A 17,032-nucleotide genomic window follows, 5' to 3' on the forward strand; every position below is an offset into this window, starting at 1 on the left:
GACGGCGGCGGCGGCGGCGGCGATGCCGGGCCCCGGGGCGCGGGCCGAGGAGGAGGAGCGGGAGCCGGCGCGGCTGTGCGGCTACCTGCAGAAGCTGTCGGGCAAGGGCCCGCTGCGCGGCTACCGCAGCCGCTGGTTCGTGTTCGACGCGCGCCGCTGCTACCTCTACTACTTCAAGAGCCCGCAGGACGCGCTGCCCCTCGGCCACCTGGACATCGCGGACGCCTGCTTCAGCTACCAGGGCCCCGACGAGGCGGCCGAGCCCGGCACCGAGCCGCCCGCGCACTTCCAGGTGCACAGCGCGGGCGCCGTCACGGTGCTCAAGGTGGGAGCGCGGAGCCCGCACCTGGCGCCCCTCTCCCCGGCCCTCTCCGCCGCCGCCCTGCCGGCCTCCCTCTCCCCGCGCGCCCTCCCGCCTCGGGCCGGCGCACCCGGGCTTGTCCCCCTATCTCCCCCCAGGGGCTGCGGGCTGAGCGGTGCCGGCACCCCTCCTCCGCCCCTCACCTGGGCTCCCCCACGCGCGACGTGGACGCCCAGCGCAGCCGTCCCAGCTGTTGGCGCCTGCAGGCTTCTGGACCTGCCTAGGTCACGACCCCTTGGTGCTTCCGCTGCCACTTCTGTAACGGGGCGGAGGCGGGGGGGGGGGGGGGCCCGGGGATTCTCCTGGGGGGGGGGGTGGGTCGGAGGGGGCAGGGCCCTCCCCGGTAATTCCCTGCAGCCAGTGCACGGTAGGGCAGGGGCGCTCAGCGAAGGGAAGGTCGCACAGCCTGTAAGTGGCCAAGCCTGTTCTCTTGCTCGTTACTTCGCTGGGAGACGTGGGAGGGGGTTTCTTCAGCCCGTTCTGCCTTGCCCATGCGAGGCTTCCTTCACCCTGTGGCAGAGAAACCCCGCGTGGAAGATCGATGGAGAGTCCTGGTGCTGGTGCCTGGAGGCCTCCCCTGGCCTGGGGGGGTCCCCTCCTCTCCCCAGGGCCCTCGGGGCCCTCATGCAGGAGCTCACACCTCTCTCTTGGCCTGGCTCCCTGACTGGGGGCTCTGAGCCCCCACCCTTAGTCCTCAGGCTGGGCTTTCTCCGGGGCAACAGGGCTGGGCTGGCCTGTTTGAGCGCTCTCCCAGGCCAAGTGCAGAGCAGAGTGGGCTGTGCCTGCTTCCCTTGGCCGTTCAAGCCCAGGACTGTTCCCGGGCCTCCAGAGCACGCAGCAGCTGGGGCTGCTGCCCGAGGTCATCTCAGAGCCATGTCAGCTCAGCTGCTGCCATTCAGGCAGACTTTGATTCCTGGGTTCTTTCCGGCCCCTCCACGCCATCTGAGTGGGTGCAGACAGCCTGCTTCTGCAGGGGAAGCCAAGCAGGGTTGCAGTACAACTCCGGCTGACTTGGAAACCGTTTGTATAAACTTGGGAATGACTCCAGGGAGCGCACAGGGACTTCTGCCAGAGAAGGGCTTGTCCTCACTGTGCATGCGGGCAATCTGTGTCAGATGGATTTCCTGTGGAATTGTTTGTTAACAAAGAAAATGGAGCATCCTGTTTCAGGTTTTCTCAGCTGACTTTGGAGCCCTCTGTCCATTTTCTCTTTGAGAGAAATGTGAGTAATGGAGGTTCGTCCCTCCATGGGGCTTGGAGGTTCAGGTGAAGACGGTGGCCGTAGAGCCGAGTGGCCTGAACTCGTGTGGGTCTGCCATGCACGTGTGTTGGGCAGTGTGTGCCCCCTGTGTGTCCCAGCCCCCTCTGGTCCAGTGGGACGCTCACTTTCCTCCTTAGGGGGTTGTGAGCATTCTGGAAATGTGGTGGGAACGTCTGGCCCTGCATGGCAGCCGTACGAAATGACGAGTAGCGTCTTTGGCCGAGTGTGTGGCATATTCACGTAACGGAATGTTTATACAGTGGTGAGCATGAAGAGTTGACAGCTGAAACATTAGCTCGCATAAAACGGGGCACGAAGACGGTACAGAGTGATTGCAGGCGGACGGCACCGTTGGTGGAAAGGCTATGAAGCTCACGCGGCTGTCTGTGCGGTGTGGTGAGTGCAGAGCGGCAGGGGGATGAGCCCTGGATTCGGGATGGACTTGCCGCATAGGAAGATGAGGCAGGCGTCCAGTGTGTTTGCAAGTGTTTATTTCCAGGACTGGGTGGTGGGTGCCCCAGGGCGCTTTATAGCGTTCCGTCCATCTTGTTGTGTGTTCAGAATATTTTTAAAAAAGGAAATCAGTTTTCATGTGGATTCCTGACTGAGGAATATGGAAGGTTGACTAGTCGCTGAGGGTCTGCTTTACAGAAACAGTGGGAACTGGAACACAGGCAAGGCTTCCCAAAAGAAGGGAGTTGTGGAGACTTGGGCTTCCGGAGTAGGGGCACGCTTTGAGAAGGATGGTGTAGGGAATTCCTTTTGAGCTGTGGGAGTAAAACTTCCGTGGTGGTAAGGTGGGGAGAAGTCATTTATCTTCCTTGTCACCTGTCAGGACCTGTAAGCATCTTCGGCTAGGGGAGAGCCCCTGATCTGCAGGGAGGATCTTAGGCTACTGAGGACAAAGCCCTGCTCAGGCTTGAGCTGGTTGCATATCATTTTACAGATACCCATTTTCCTGGACAGATGACTTAGAAAAGAAAAATCAGCAATTTGCTTATTGCATTATCATGTGTTTCTTGTTTTAAAGCGTCTTTTCCGCCCTCCCTGGCAAAGCTGTGGTTTCGTTGGGCTTTTTCGAAATGTTTTACTGCTTGAGTCTTAATGAAAGCTGATACTGGAATTTCTTGCTAAGCTTCTCTGTTGCTGAACTCGGGGATCTGGTCCAGCGCCTTGTTTTACGGATGAGGGAACAGAGGCCAGAGAGGGGCTGGGATTTGCCGGAGATTGGGAAGCTAGATTGAGACCCTTCCTGAAAGTCAACACTCCGGGAATAGTGAGGGTCTGAGATGCAGAGTGTGTAATCGTGTTAGGACGTCAGTGCTTTGGGATGAGATAAGGTGTAGTGCTTTTCCCTTTACTGCCTTTGATTTCTGTCCCCTCACGTGGTGAGAAAGCAGCGGGGGCATTTTACATTTGGAAGTTGCCAGGGCGATCAGGCAGAGAGGCCAGTGGTGCTGGGGCCGGTGAGGAGAGTGTGCTGCTCACCGGGCTTTCCGGGGCTGTGAGGAGCAGGGGACAGTTCTGGAGGGAGGCCAGCGTGTGACTGATGGGGGACAAAGTGTGAGCGGGAACTAGCCTCCTCTGCCGGGCCTCTGCAGGCCCTGGAACAAGGGGCAGCGTCAGCCTGTCAAGGACCAATTCCCCGCCCTCCACCCCTTTCTTGGGGCCGTTTGGTGCTCAAGTGGACAAGGGGTCGGTTTCTGAGTCACACGTAACTACCCAGTCATGAACCCACTTTTCCTGGGAAGGATGCACATTCTCTGGTGTTGAAACCACTCGCAGCTTAGTGGCAAACATTTGTCAGCCTGGGTCATCATTGTATGTCCCACACAGAAGAGAGGTGGGGAACCCTGCCTTCCTGGCGCCACTAAGCTGTCCTGCCCGAGGGCATCCACTCAGGGGTCTCAAAGTGTTACTTAGATCTTTGGTCCAGACTTCGCTTTTCAGGGGTTTGTCAGGGCGGCCCAGCTAGGACACTCCTTAAAGGCAGGTGCGGTGTCCTACGTGCGGTACCTCAGTGGTTTGCCCAGTCCTGCTGCCTGGCCCAGTGCTCCTTATGGTGTGGTCTGCACCCCGCTCCTGAAGTTTGCATCCTGACCTCCTGAGCGGTACCCATGCAGAGGAGGTGCCCCAGTGGGTATGTGTGCAGTGAGAGCACACAGGGTGGTCGCCCAGTAAGCGCTGGTTTGGGGAGGGCTTTGGCCCTCTGGGAGGGTGAGCCAGATCTCCCAGTGTATCCAGTGACGCTCTCCCCTTGTGGCATGCTGTGAGCACCCACTGAATACAACAGGCATCAGCTATGCAGAGAGGGTGCGGCCCACCCAGAGCACAGTCGGTCCTGATTTTCGGGCTCTGGTGTTTCACGCCCCTGGCTGGGCACCCAGGACACTGGTGTAGCTGTGGGTGAGTGTTTTAAGTCCAGGGCCGCATGGAAAATATTTTAGGTCTTGCCACCACACCGTCTGACTCCTCTGCTGTCATGGTCCAGAAACAGCCATAAAATGAGCGTTAACAGTGTTTCTGTAATTTTTACTTATGGACTACGAAATTTGAATTTCATGTGATTTTCACATGTCACAAAATACTGTTCTTTGAATTTTTTTTTTTCAACCATTTAAAAGCATAAAAACCATTCCTGGCGTGTAGGCGTATCCACAGGTGATGGGCTGGATATGGCCCCGGAGTGTGGTTCAGGGACTCGCATGTTTCGGGGGGCCTGGGACCCCTCTCACCCTGCGCTTAGGCACTGGGTGTGCAGGCCCAACGACATGAGCCAGTTCCTGCCTGGCGGGGCTTTCGGTGACGTGGGGAGACAGACGGTCACAGCAATGGGCGCCATGCAGTGTGGGAGGAACGAGGTGTGAGCATATGTGACAGGGGACCTGATCTAGTTCACAGGGGAGGGCGGGGAGAGACTTGCCGAGATGTGAAGGTTGGGTTGGTGTTGACCACAGGGGGAGGGGGCCTGGTGGGAGCAGAGGTGCGTAGGTGGGAGTGCTGGTCGCGTGGGGGGCTCTGGGAGTTCAGGGGGGCAGCCAGGGAGAAGGGGGCACAGCCTTTGGAGGGGAAGGCCTTTGGGGCCAGAGTGCAGGATCAGCAGAGTTTTCAGTGGGGGTTGAGGGTTTTTTTTCTCTCTTCCAGATGGGTGGGTGGGTCACCCCCAGTACTCGCATCTAACCGCCTGGAGGACTGTGCAGCCTGTGTGTGAAGGGTTGGCGTATGTATGTGACAGCCTGGTAGAAAGGTTTCAAAGGAAACAAACACAAAGGTGAAGATACTGTGGCCTCTTGCTTCTTAGGCACCATGGTTTCGGGGAGAAGCGGGGTCTGGGAGGCCGCCCGGGGGGGGGGGGGGGTTGTGTGGCTGGGGCCTGCCCTGGGGGGGGGACTGCCCATCCCAGAGCATTCCTTGTGACCACCTTCACCAAACGCTTGTCTCTTCCACCCGCTTTGCTCAAAGGCACGTTGCCAACTTCCTTCCCCTTTGGAGGCAACTGTTTCTTAAGAAATGGGGGGGGCCACACGCATTTGGGGTTGAGGTGTAAACACCACCTGCCACTTCCCTGAGGCTCCTGAGGGCTAGACAGGTATCCTTGTTCAGGTGCCTTTACCCATCAGCCACTGGGGTACAGCCTTGCCGTGTGGTCAGAAGTCAGACCATAACCTTCCCTCCAAGAACAGAAAAGACCCCGTTATTCTAGAAATGACTCTCTGATTCGGGAGGGGTTTGGATTAGCAACTGTCATTTCTCTTAGAGACTGATGCAGTCAGGTCTGAATGACACTGGAGTGGGTGGTGTTGGCCTACTTCCTGTCGGGTGTGGGCCTCAGCCGAGCTTGGTTGCTGTCCCAGAGTGAGCGCAGTATGGGTTCGGGAATTAGGGAGCCGCGGGGCTCCTAACCAGCCCCCTGCTGCACACCCTCTGACGCTCTGGGCGGCGGAGGCAGAGATGCTCCCTGGGGAGCCCGTGGATCCCACAATTGCCCCATAAGCAGTGGCCCACCAGGCCGCTCAGGAAACCCCGCATACACGGGGTTGCCCCCTGAAGTCGGTCCAGTCCTGTCCAGGTATGTGAGCGGCCGGTGCTGTGTCCAGCTGGGGCACACACAGCCCGAGGACAGAGATTGTCTGCAGCTCAGCACTGTGTCCCGGGCACGTAAGGGAAGGTCAGGCAGGTAGTCAGCGCTCAGGGCACCCTGGCCGGCTGAGCGAATGCTCCTGTTGCACAAGGAGGTTCCCGGTGTCTGTTTATCCATTAGCACCTGCTGCCGTGTAAGCATTACGCTTTTTTCTGCAGATACAGCAGTAATTTTCCTATTTGCTTAAGAAACTGCAGTACGAAGACTTTAAAAATACATCAGCACCTGATGGCTTTGGAGAACCTTTGCAGGAAATCGTATTTGTCTGTCGCCGTCAGTGCGGGTGTGAATATCCAAGGCCTGCCCGTGTCCTGACCCTGGGGGAGGTGTGACATCTTTCGGCAGTGATGACGAGGAGGGAGGCCTGTATGTAAAGGACTGATTTGGATGCGGCCCAGGGCCAGAAGGCTGTGGTCGGTGTGATCATTGCAGAATTGGAGAGGCCTGCTTAGTTATTGTCCGAAGTGCTCCCTGGAGAAGGTGGGCTGGGGAGCAGTCCCGTTCGGGTGGAACTGTAGCTGCTCAAAGACTGAGAGCCTCGTGCGTCCGCGGACGTGTCGCCGGTCAGACGGGAGTCTGTGTCTTCATTCGCTGACCTTTCTCAGGTTGACTGCGTGGGGGAACTGGACCCTGGTGGGGAGGGGTCCCGAGCTGCATCCTTGGGACCGTTCCCCGGGGCCAGCCTCCGGGAAGGAGCGCATTCCTCGTACAGTGTGCCCCTCAGATGAGAACCTGTCTGAGTGTTGGGTGGCAGGCCTGGCGGTGGATAGGGTGGGCAGGCCCTGCCATCGGAGATGTAGATATTGGATTAGAGGGATTATTTCGTTTCCCCTCCAGCTCTGTGATGTCCAGGGAAGACTGCTGGCAGACAGGCTGGCCTGACTGTCCTGGGCGCGATGCAGCCAGTCAGCCCTTCGCCTGGCCAGTTCTGTGGCATGAGGCCCTGGCGAGCACCTGGCGGGAGTCAGCCGTTGCCTCTGGCCTTGGGGAGCTTGCCCAGCCTGTTCCGGGCTGTGACTGGGGCGTTGTCATTAAGCGGCTCAGTGACTTGGAGGGAGTCCTTACACGCTTTTGCTCCAAGGGTCACTATCCCTGAGTTGGAACTGAAGGGGCCGTGACCCGGGGTGCCAGCACGAGGGAACAGGCCTTCAGTGGGGTGGTGGCGGATACGTAAACCGTGTGTCCTGTTCACCCAGCAGCTCGGTGATGTTTGCTTTGTGTTCCCGCTCTAGGCCGTGGGTAGGCAGTTTGGCTCACGCAGGGTCAGTGGTGGACAGGCACCTAAACTGGGCATTTGCCCGTTTTGTGCTGCAGTGTAGCTTCAAGACGGCAAGTCGCGTGGGGATTAGACGTGAGCGGTGTAGACGGTCTGCTTCCAGGAGGGGTTGGCTTAGTGGGAAGTGCGCATCCTGTCGGGAGCCTTCTCTTGGGCAGCGTGTGCCAGAGGGGGAGAGGTCCCTGGCAGCTGGGGTGTCCCGTGAGCCGTGCCCGCTCGCCTGGCGTCCGGGTTCGCACTGCACCCACACACTTCCTGTCCCGGGCGACGTGCTGACAGAGTGCTCGCGGCTGGCTGCCATTCGGAGGAAGCGTGCTGTTCAGAACCATGGTTCTCAGCTATAGGAGAAAAGCCTGTGGAGAATGCACATGGCGGGTTCGCCCCAGTGACCCTGATGCGGTCGGTAGGTGGTGTGGGCCTGGGGAGCAGCACGCTTATCACCCCTGACGCTCCAGTGGCAGGTGTGCGCGCCTGTGTCTGGGAACCACTGCTGCCCTGGACTGTGAGCGACTGCTCCCTCCGCAGTGAGCACAGAGGGGCCCATTCGGTGACGGCCTTCTGTGTGGACTGGAAATAGCTCAGCCGCGTGGGCGGATGCCGGTGAGGCACAAGCCCCTTATCCTTGGGCCAACGCTCTGTGGTTTCTGTGTATCTGCTTTGCATTCTGAGTTTCTATAGCACTGGTTTGGGGCCTGTCACCCTCTCCCCAATTCCCCGAGGCCCTGAGGTTTGCGTCTCCTGCGCCGGCCGCTCGGTCCCTGGGCAGCACCGCGTGCTGGTGCTCCTCCAGGGGCGTTGGTGGGCATCCTGGGGGTATTTCCAGGAGAGCGTCATCATGGCCACCCCCGCATAGCTGGTCAGGACTTGGAGGGCCCCCAGATTTCACCCAACCAAGGGTGAATTACGGAATGACGCCGAGGAGCCACCCAACCCATTCCTGAGATGCCAGCTTGGCCCGAGAGGCAGTTGGAGACCAGGTGCCTCCCAGACACCCTGCAGACTCGCTTGAAGGGCAGTGGATCTCTGCGGCCACACTCCCCTGCCCCCCAGGTCTCTGGCTCGTGGAGCCTGGGACCCCAGTTCCTAAACCTTCATACGAAGTCCTTCCTGTGTCTTGCGTCTGAGTAAAGCACGTCCCGCGGGAGCAGGGCAGCGTCGTGCAGTGTGTGGGAACCGTCTTGGCGGGGGGGCTGGGGTGCGGACCGTCCCGCGGCTGCTGCAGCTTTTAATTCCCCTGAGCTCACAGGCCCTGGCTCTCCCCGACTGTGCAACAGCAGGGCTGATAGGGAGCCACGGGAATGCAGCCGGGTCCACTGGGGGCCACATGCCCCCATTGTGTCACCGGGCTTCCTGCAGGGAGAGCAGAGCCAGAGTGGCCCGAGTCTGTCACCTGGCCCAGCCCCCCACAGCCCTTGTCTTTGAGACCCCTTTCCTGCGAGCGTGCTTCACCTTGTTCTGTGTCCGGGTCCCCTTCTCCCCGTCATCACCTTTGCTTGCCGGTCTCTGGGACACCCGTTAACACCGGGAAGGTGTCAGGACAGGTGAGTTGTGTCAGCGTATTTGCTTTTGAAAAGAGGGTGCTTGAGTGATAAATGGGAGTCCCCAGCTGACTTCCGCCTCCCGAGTGGGTGGCAGAGTGGGTGGCAGGCGGGGCACCTGCCCTGGGGTCTGGGTTCTTGCTCAGCCTTTGGAAAGGATTGAGATTACAGTTGTGTAACTATTTTGATAGATAATATGAAAATGCCGATTTTAAGATAGTTTGAAAAGAGAAGAGGTAAGAGCTCGTGGCACTCGCTGGAGGAACGGAGGGCCGTGCAGATGCTCCCCACTCTGCCGGGCCTGGAGATCCTGCCCGGGTTCCCTTCCCGGCGTCTGCCGCTGGCTCAGACACAGGACTTCCCGTCTGTTTCGTTGGTTCGGGGCCAGATCTCATGAGATTCTTCCCAGGCTCGTGATTTTGAAACATTCAAAAGAAAATTTGGAACCTAAAGTTATTTATCAGATCTGGCTTGTGGTCTGTTTTTCATCAGTGTTGTATCGTCAGGCCGCTTACGATATTCTTGTGCTTTTATTGCTTAGATGTGTCTTGGGAACCCAGATGTCCTCCTTCAGATTTAAGAAACAAAATTCCTTCCCCATGAGCAGCCATTGTGTCCTCTTAAGCAACACGCCGAGTGAGGTGTGTGCACGGAGCCCCCCGCCCCCCCGTGTGTACCCTCCTTTCTGTAGCCCTGCCGTGAATGGTGGTCACGCTGTTCTTCGTAGAGATGGGGGGGGCGGTCCTCTGGGGAGGAGCCCGGAGTCTGGACAACTGGAGTGCTGTCCTCACACTGCAGGATTGGGTTGGGGGGTGTTTGGACTGGGCAACAAGTAGGAGTTTGCAGGTGGTTGCTAGTGCAGCAGGGGCTGTGGAAGCTGAGCCGGCTTCCGTGTGTGTGTGCGTGCGCGCGTGGGAGGGGCAGGCGCAGCGTGGGCCCGGTTAGCATGCGGGTCGCATGGCTTGTGGACGCCGTCAGGGAGTCTGGAAGCATGGGGCGCACGTGACTTCGCTGGGTCTGGAGGGGGACGCCGAGGTCGACAGGCCCGTCAGCTCGCTGCTGTGGGGCCCGAGGTGGATGTGCCAGGAGAAAGCCAGGGAGCGCGAGTGGAGAGACCGAGGGGGTCCTCGCCTTGATGGCTGGTGACTCCTTCGGGCTGGAGCGCGGTTTCCCTGCAGTCTGTCTGTGAGAAATGTCTTCAGCGCGGGATCGTGGGGCCCCTGTGGACCCGTGGCAGCACTCTCCCTGACCCGGTGCAGCGGTGCCCACCCTGCTGTGTGTCCTGAGGGCCGCCGGCGCTGGCGGGGAGACCAGCTGTCCTCGCCGAGGACCCCGCACGCCCACAGAGGCTCACGGTCAGCCTCCCAGCATTCAAGGAAAACCGTGCGGAGCTTGAGTCCCGCTGGGATGCTGGGAAGACGGGCGTGCGCTCCTCCCTCCTCCTCTGTGTGACAGCAAGGAACCCAGACCCCGGTCTGAATCTCCACGGAGCCAGCACCGACTGTGAGGTCTCAGGTGATGGTGGAGACGCGGATCGCCACGCCCAGGGAGGAGGCGCCCTGATGAGCTGACTTAACCCTCAGAGCCGCGGGCTGCAAGTGCGTTACTGTTGTTGCTCACGCCTTCCCGGGGGGCATTGTAACCCCCGCTCATGGCACGCGGGGCGTGAGCCCGGATGTCCGGCTCCCAGCCCTGGTGCCTAACCCCGGGGGCACGTGGGTACTGCTGTCTGGCAGTTGTGCGCTTCCGGTGACCGCGTGTGCCCCGCGTTCAGTCCACTGTCCGGCATGTGGTGATGGCGCCCCTGACAATGCCTGGCGCTGTTGCAAGCGTGTGGACACATCACAGCCGGTGTGTTGTGTTCGGTTGTGTGAAGGAAAGCGGGATGGGTGTCTGGGGACAGAAGAATGTTTGGAAGGACTCCCAGCGAAGTGTGCATGACGTCATGTCTGGTGACAGGGTTGCGGTCAGTTTCTCTTTTTTTCTGCGTTTTGCAGAGTTTGCACAGTAAACGTGGGTTGTTACTATTATTTGAAATAAAAGTCTACAATATGTTGTGGTATTTGTTAACGAAGGTGAACGGGAGCTCCCAGGCAGGCAGGGATCCTCGCGGCGTGGATGAGTGCTGGCTGCGTGCACCTCCGCCCCCCGCAGGTTGTTTGCTCTCTGTCTCCGTTTGTCATTTGTCGTTTAATTCTGGGTGGTGTGGTGGAGTTTTTGGACAGACAGACATTTTCTCTACTGCCTTGCTTTTTGGGATTAGAAAGGTCTTTCCGTTCCAAGAGAATAGGATTGTTGCAGTAGCAACCTCCCCTTTGTTTCTGGGGAGAATAATCAGCCCTGTGAAACCCACACTTCCTGCCCGGAGCCGGCTCCCGGGGCCGCGTGCGGGAAGCAGCCCTCGAAGGTCAGTCCCTCTGGCCTTCAGTCTGGGGCTCAGCCTTGGAAGAGCGCTTGGCCTTCCCAGGTGCACGCAGCCCTGGTGGTGGCCGCCAGCGGTGCTGGAGCTCATATCTCTGCTGGAAGCTTCTGTGTGGACTGCGCCTGCCACTCAGTGGGTTTAAAGTCCAGAGTCAGACCCGCTGTGCGCACCTTTGAAAAGCGCGGAATTCTACGTGGCTGTTGTGGGATGCAGAAAGAGACAGAAACTTAATTACGTAGGCATTTTCTTTGGGTGCTTTAAACGACTTTTATGGCCATTCAAATCTGGAATCAAATTTGAATTCATTTTATTTGCAAATTTCTAACCGGTTGTCCTAAGGCCATTGTTTAATAATGACTACTTCTCCTTCTGATCTTGTTTGGGATGCTGCATTCGATACCTGCTCGGCTCCCCGCTGGAGTCCCGGACGCACACCGGGCCAGTTGCGCCTTCCTCATGGCCTCCCTGCTTGGAAGGGCAGAGCCCCACGCCTCCTTTGTTTTGTCCAGAACTCTTGAAGGTTGAAATTTAGGTGAGTTTTACTTTAGAATGTTGACTGGATTTTTGGAAAGTTTCCGTAATGTACGAGGGTTTCTTAGGCCAGGCATTTTGTATTTTGGTTGAAATTAGGAACGTGTTTCTAGCTGTTTATTACTGTTGGAAAGGAAACCCTTTGCTCACTGGGTGTGGCTGAGGCAAGAATCAACCCGGTCGCACCCAGTTCTGTGTCCCCGGCGTGGATGGCGGCACTTGGCCTAAGTTAGGCGCTTGGTAAATATTTGCCGAGCAAATGAACAAACGTTTTTGTGTATGTGGCATTTTTCCCTTTTCCTTCTTTTGGATTACTTCAGATAGATGCTCAGGAATGACGTTGGGTCAAAGGGGATGAGCTTTGTGCGGCTTCTTCCGTGTGCTGAGGTTCGGTGGGTGGAGGTTCCTTCCCACAGGGCCGGAGAACCCGGGGTGCAGAGCTTGGCCCAGGGGGTCGCATGGTGGGAATGTGGGTAGGGGACGGCGCCCGACGCCCATGATGCTGCTGGGTCGCTATACCAGCCCCTCCCCCAGGAACACGCCCACCTGCTGGGAGTGGGCCCTGAATGAACTCACTTGTGACCAGATGACCTTATTATAGGACTTTTCTGCGCCCCAGGGAGAGAGCCAGGCTTGGGGGAGTGTCCAGGGGAAGGGGCAGGGGCTGGGGCCCTTCTCCCCAAGTGTGGGCTTCTGGGTTTGGGGCCGGTGGAGGCCTGGGGACTAAGTCTGTGGGAGCAGCTGGGGCACCGTGTGGTTCTTCTCAGCCACTGAGGACTCAAGTTCACGTCCGGCTGGATGTGGGTGGCCTGTTTTCATTCTCTGACCTGACCTGACATGGCACCTAAATGCAGCAGATGTCTCACATCAGGACCATGCCCGCCCAGTGCAAGTCTGTCCCCTGGCCCACAGCTCGTGTGGCTGGGTAGGGACCACCAGAATAGCTTTCCAAGATGTTCTGTGTGGCTCGTGTTGGGACTGGGATTAGCAGCCTTGGGGCAGTGGGAGCAGCTAGACACGAGGGGAGAGTCGGATATCTGAGTGCGTCAGGCATCTTGGACTGCGTTGAGAGCAGCAGGTCTGACCTCTGCCTTCAGGGAACTCAGGCTAATGAGGAGCACATGAGGTGTGTGCCGCCCTCTGTGGGAAGCTGACCTGGGGTATGCAGTGTCATCCCGTTCAGAGGATAGAGAGAACATGCAGGCTCAGGTCGTGGAAATCTCCTCTGGAGGTAACATTTGCATTGGGCTTTGAAGGATGTATAGGAGTTGGGGAGACAGTGTTCTGGGAGACCTAGGGTATGGCCCTCGCGAGTCTTCTGATGGCAGATACTGGTACCTGGCCTCTTGCTGGACCCTTGGCTCCCACAGGCACCTGCTGAGCTGAGCCTTGGCTCTGCGCCTTCCACCATGATTAGAATGCCCATCTGGCTCTCCAGAATTTGGGATTAGAGCATTGTAAATTGGGGGTAGGGGGCAGATCCTGTCTCCCAGTCCTGCTGCCCATCCCTCTGGCTGGCAGGTGCCGGGCAGATATGGTGCGGTGGTGATAGGCTTCAGCTGGGCTGGGGCTCAGTGAAGGGCACTCCTGGTGATGGGCTCATGGAGATGATGTTCTGTGATGTCACATCGCTTGAGGGTCCTACTTGCCCCATTGGAGAAGGGCAGAGGAGGTATTGAAACTGTGAGCCATCAGCCAGACTAGCCGGACTCGTCGTTGGTCCCTAAAGAGCGTTGGCATCTCCATGGTTAAAGGACAAAGAAGTCACCTTGAGTCCTATAGTCCTGTGGGAGGGGAGAAGTGGAGGCTGCCTGATGCCCTTGGCCTCCACTTCAATCCCCAAGGCTGCTTCCCACCCGGTGGCCTTCCCACCAACCTTGGCTCCCAAAATGGTCTGCATTTACCATCACAGTCCAGAGTAGCACAGTTGAGACACACATGGTATGAACCATGATATACGTGCTTTAAGTTTCCTTTTTTTTTTTCTTTTAAGATTTTATTTGTCAGAGAGAGAACGTGAGCACAAGCAGGGGGAGTGGCAGGCCGGAGGGAGAAGCAGGCTCCCCGTTGAGCAGGGAGCCCGATGTGGGGCTCGATCCCAGGACCCTGGGATCATGACCTGAGCCGAAGGCAGACGCTTAACGACTGAGCCACCCAGGCGCCCCCATGCTTTAAGTTTTCAAGTGTAGGTGAGATAATGTGATGTATCCAGAGTATTCCGTCGTGTGGCGCCCGCTGCATTTCCCGTGCTCTGTGGCCTCATGTGTCCAGTGGAGGCTGTGCTGGGCAGATCTGGAGGGACTTTCTGTGTTGAACCCAGATTGAACCCGGGGCGACCGAGAGCCTCGTTAGTGATTGTGATCTAATCAGGTCGGGGCGAGGTCTGCTCAGGATCGACATCGACATGCTTTCAGCGCTTTCCAGATTTTTAAAAAGGGAAGGAGCCCCAGTTAATCATTGCCTCGAGGCGGTTTTCCCTGCTGTATTGACCAGATTTCTGTAACATGAATAACAGGTCAGACATTGAAAGCATGTGACTTTAATGTTTGTTTTTGCCTGGGGAATTTAGTGAGAGAGGATCACAAGGTTGCTAACTGTTCCCCGGCCAGATTTTCCCCTTTAAACCGAGGATTCCCGTTCAAGCAGATCTGTCGTGTGCCTGCCATGTGGGGGCACTGGGAGAGGTTCTCGACAGGGCCTGCGGCCCAGCACCCTTCCCGGCACTTGGTGTCAATTTTAAAAAGTTTTACCCATCCGACACGCCCTCTGGTTTCCAGCCTGCCGTGTCCTTTGGCGCCCTCCCAGAGGCTAACAGGTGGAAATACGGTTATTTGACATGGCGAGGCCCGGACTCCACCCCTGCCTGAGCGAGGTGTGAGCTCTCTAGACGGACGTTGTGCGTGCCCCGCGTGCAGGGTCAGCGAGAACATCAGCCGTCCTGAAACCATCTGCGGACGGTGTTCTGTGGTCCTGGAATTCCAGGCCCCACAGGCAGGAGGGTTTCTCACCGGGGCTGAATTCCCGCTGTCCTTGCTGTTTGCTCCGCCCGCTTGCATGAGCAGTGGCTGCCTGTCCCGATGGTGAAGTCTTTGACCTGTGCTTCCTACCAGCACCGTCCACGGGGCAGGGCGCGTCCGCCCGTCCCGCGGTGTGGCCGTAACGCTCTCTCCGCTTCCGTCTTTGCAGGCTCCTAATCGTCAGCTCATGACCTACTGGCTGCAGGAGCTCCAGCAGAAGCGGTGGGAGTATTGCAGCAGTCTGGACATGGTGAAGTGGGACAGCAGGGCCTCCCCGACCCCGGGGGATTTCTCTAAGGGTCTTGTAGCCAGAGATAACTCAGGTAAGTCACAGGTGGGGGGACCCGCGTCTGTTCCTCGTGCACAGCCGTTTTCCACGGCAGGTCAGCTGGATGGACGTTCTGAACCAAAGTAGCAATGATCTCTTTCCAACGGTGGTGGTCCCTGCTTTCCGGGGGCTTCCATGTATGGAGTCGTATTCAAGCCTGATGATGACCCCTGTGTTGCCTGCATGTGCCCCCCCCCACGAAGGTGAAGCACCCGCCCCCCGCCCCACCAACGCGTTCCCAGACATTTGTACGCGCTTTGTCCTCAAAGCCTGTGCTCCCAACATCTCCCCAAGGAGACTTTAACCAATTCGATTTTATTCTAGGTTTGTGGCATTTCAACAACTCTTGCGAATTCCCAGTCTCACTGTAGAGATAATGGGTCTTTTTGTTTGAATATCGAGGCAGTGAAACACCACGGCATCTTCGTGCTGGGTTGTGTTGAGCAGCATTCTCTTGCTGACCGTCCATGCCGGGGCTGTGCGCTGGGCCGGCGCTGGGGCTCCTGCCTTCCTCGTGGGAGAGGGCAGGCCACGGGGTCCTGAAGTCAGGCTGACAGGTGCACACGTCAGGGCCCAGCCAGTGAGGGCTGGTTCTCTCGCCTACAAAGAGGTGAGGTCTGCACTTCCTGACGCCTACGGGACCTTCTGCTCCCCAGAGCACAGGCTCCGTCAAGATCCCTGCAAGCCACAGCCGCCTTGTTCCAGAAGCAGATGCCCACAGAGCCCCACCCCTGCAGGCCCCTGCTGCCCTGCCCACCGTGTGCTCGACAGCCACAGCGGGGTCTACAGCCAGACCCCGCGGTCAGTGACATGGTCACACCTGTCCACACGCACTCCCGTGAGGTCCTCATGTCGTTCTCAGGGGCATCCACACCCTGAGGACACCGAGAGCCAAGGGGGCACTTCTGTGTTCGTGCACAGTTCTGCCGGGTGTTTGAAAGCCGCTCTCCTAGGGGTTTTGACCAGAAGCAGCTGCATGACTCAGTCTTGTTGAGCACACTCGTGACCCCGCCGGTGCCTCGGGGGTGGGGCACACACCGTCTGTCCGTTCCTTTAGTCTTAAAGTTTAGTGATTTATAATCTCCACGCCCAACGTGGAGCTCAGCCTTGAGATGGAGGGGTACACGTTCTAGTGACCAAGCCAGCACGATGCCCCGGTTCCTTTATTCTGAGGACGGAGTACGTCTGACAGACCCAGGGCGCTAGACCAAAGGGTGTTTGTAACTCAGGTTTGTATTAAAAATAAAGTTTTTCTCGTCTTCTGACCTCGTTGCCCCTTGTTTGGGGCATTCTCATTTTCGTCCCATGCTGTCCCGCCAGCACCCGCGGGCCCTGACGTCGCAGGAGTGGACAGCTGTGGTGGGCAGGCGGTTGTGCATCTTGGGAGGAAGCTCCATCCGCTGAAGCGGCCCTGGGGCCCCGAGCTGAAAGTAGGTACTACCACCTGGGCCGCCGGCAAGTCTGCCGAGCCCTGCTCCACTGCCCCTGGCGCGTCTGTCTGTCTGAGCCTTGGTCTGCTCATCAGCGGGATGGAGAGCATGCCCCACTCCGACAGTCTGTGGTCTGGGTGGTGGGGTCTAAGGACTGAGAAGTCACAGTCTGTGCTCTCGAGGAGTGCATGGCCGGGTGAGGGGCCTAGGCCGGTGCAGGCAGCTCTGAGGAGCATGGCGCAGCCATGAGGCCGGCCAGGGATGCAGAAGGAGGTCCAGCGGGAGCGAGAGGCCAGAGAGGAAGCAGGATGGATGGTCGGGGGTCAGACCCGGGGGGAGCACCACCAGACAAGGGAGAGCAGGGTGAGCGACGGCTGGGATGTGCTGAGTGCTGGGGAGGGGACCGGTCAGTGGGATGAGGCTGGGATCGGGCTGGAAGCCATGGTGGCCACAGTTCTGGCGGGGGGGGCAGGGGCATGGTGGAAGGGCTGGAGGATTTGGAGGTGGGTCAGGTGGGAGGGAGGGGAGGCCCGGCAGGGGGCTGGAATGCGAACCACCTGTCCACCCCTCGCAGTCCTGTCATGAGGGGCAGATGGGCGACTGCATTACATGTAAAAGTATGTTGAAATTGAGTTGGCGAGGATTACGTTCAGCTGCAGTCAGTGGGGAACCTGACTCACAGGGATGTGTTTGTCTCTTGAGGCGCTGTTCGCCGTCAGTCCCAAGT

At 58.4% G+C, this 17,032-nt stretch overlaps 1 protein-coding gene across 5 annotated transcripts in view; it reads left to right on the forward strand.

The window, feature by feature from the left end:
• Window positions 1-12: 12 nt before the first annotated feature.
• TBC1D2B (TBC1 domain family member 2B) overlaps window positions 13-17,032 on the forward strand; it is a 61,200-nt gene continuing 44,180 nt past the window's right edge. For 4 of the 5 annotated variants that reach the window (XM_025893281.1, XM_073882138.1, XM_025893284.1 and 1 more), the window contains exons 1-2: window positions 13-325; window positions 14,717-14,870. In XM_025893281.1, coding sequence (XP_025749066.1) covers window positions 23-325; window positions 14,717-14,870 — 457 coding nt within the window. In that variant the 5' untranslated portion in view covers window positions 13-22. The remainder of the gene's footprint in view (window positions 326-14,716; window positions 14,871-17,032) is intronic. The other variant, XM_073882137.1, reaches the window with a different exon arrangement.

This window comes from Callorhinus ursinus, unplaced genomic scaffold, assembly GCF_003265705.2.
Source record: "Callorhinus ursinus isolate GAN/ISIS: 27379988/994484 unplaced genomic scaffold, GSC_fseal_2.0 scaffold45, whole genome shotgun sequence".
In the NCBI taxonomy this organism is placed as follows: Eukaryota; Metazoa; Chordata; class Mammalia; order Carnivora; family Otariidae; genus Callorhinus; species Callorhinus ursinus.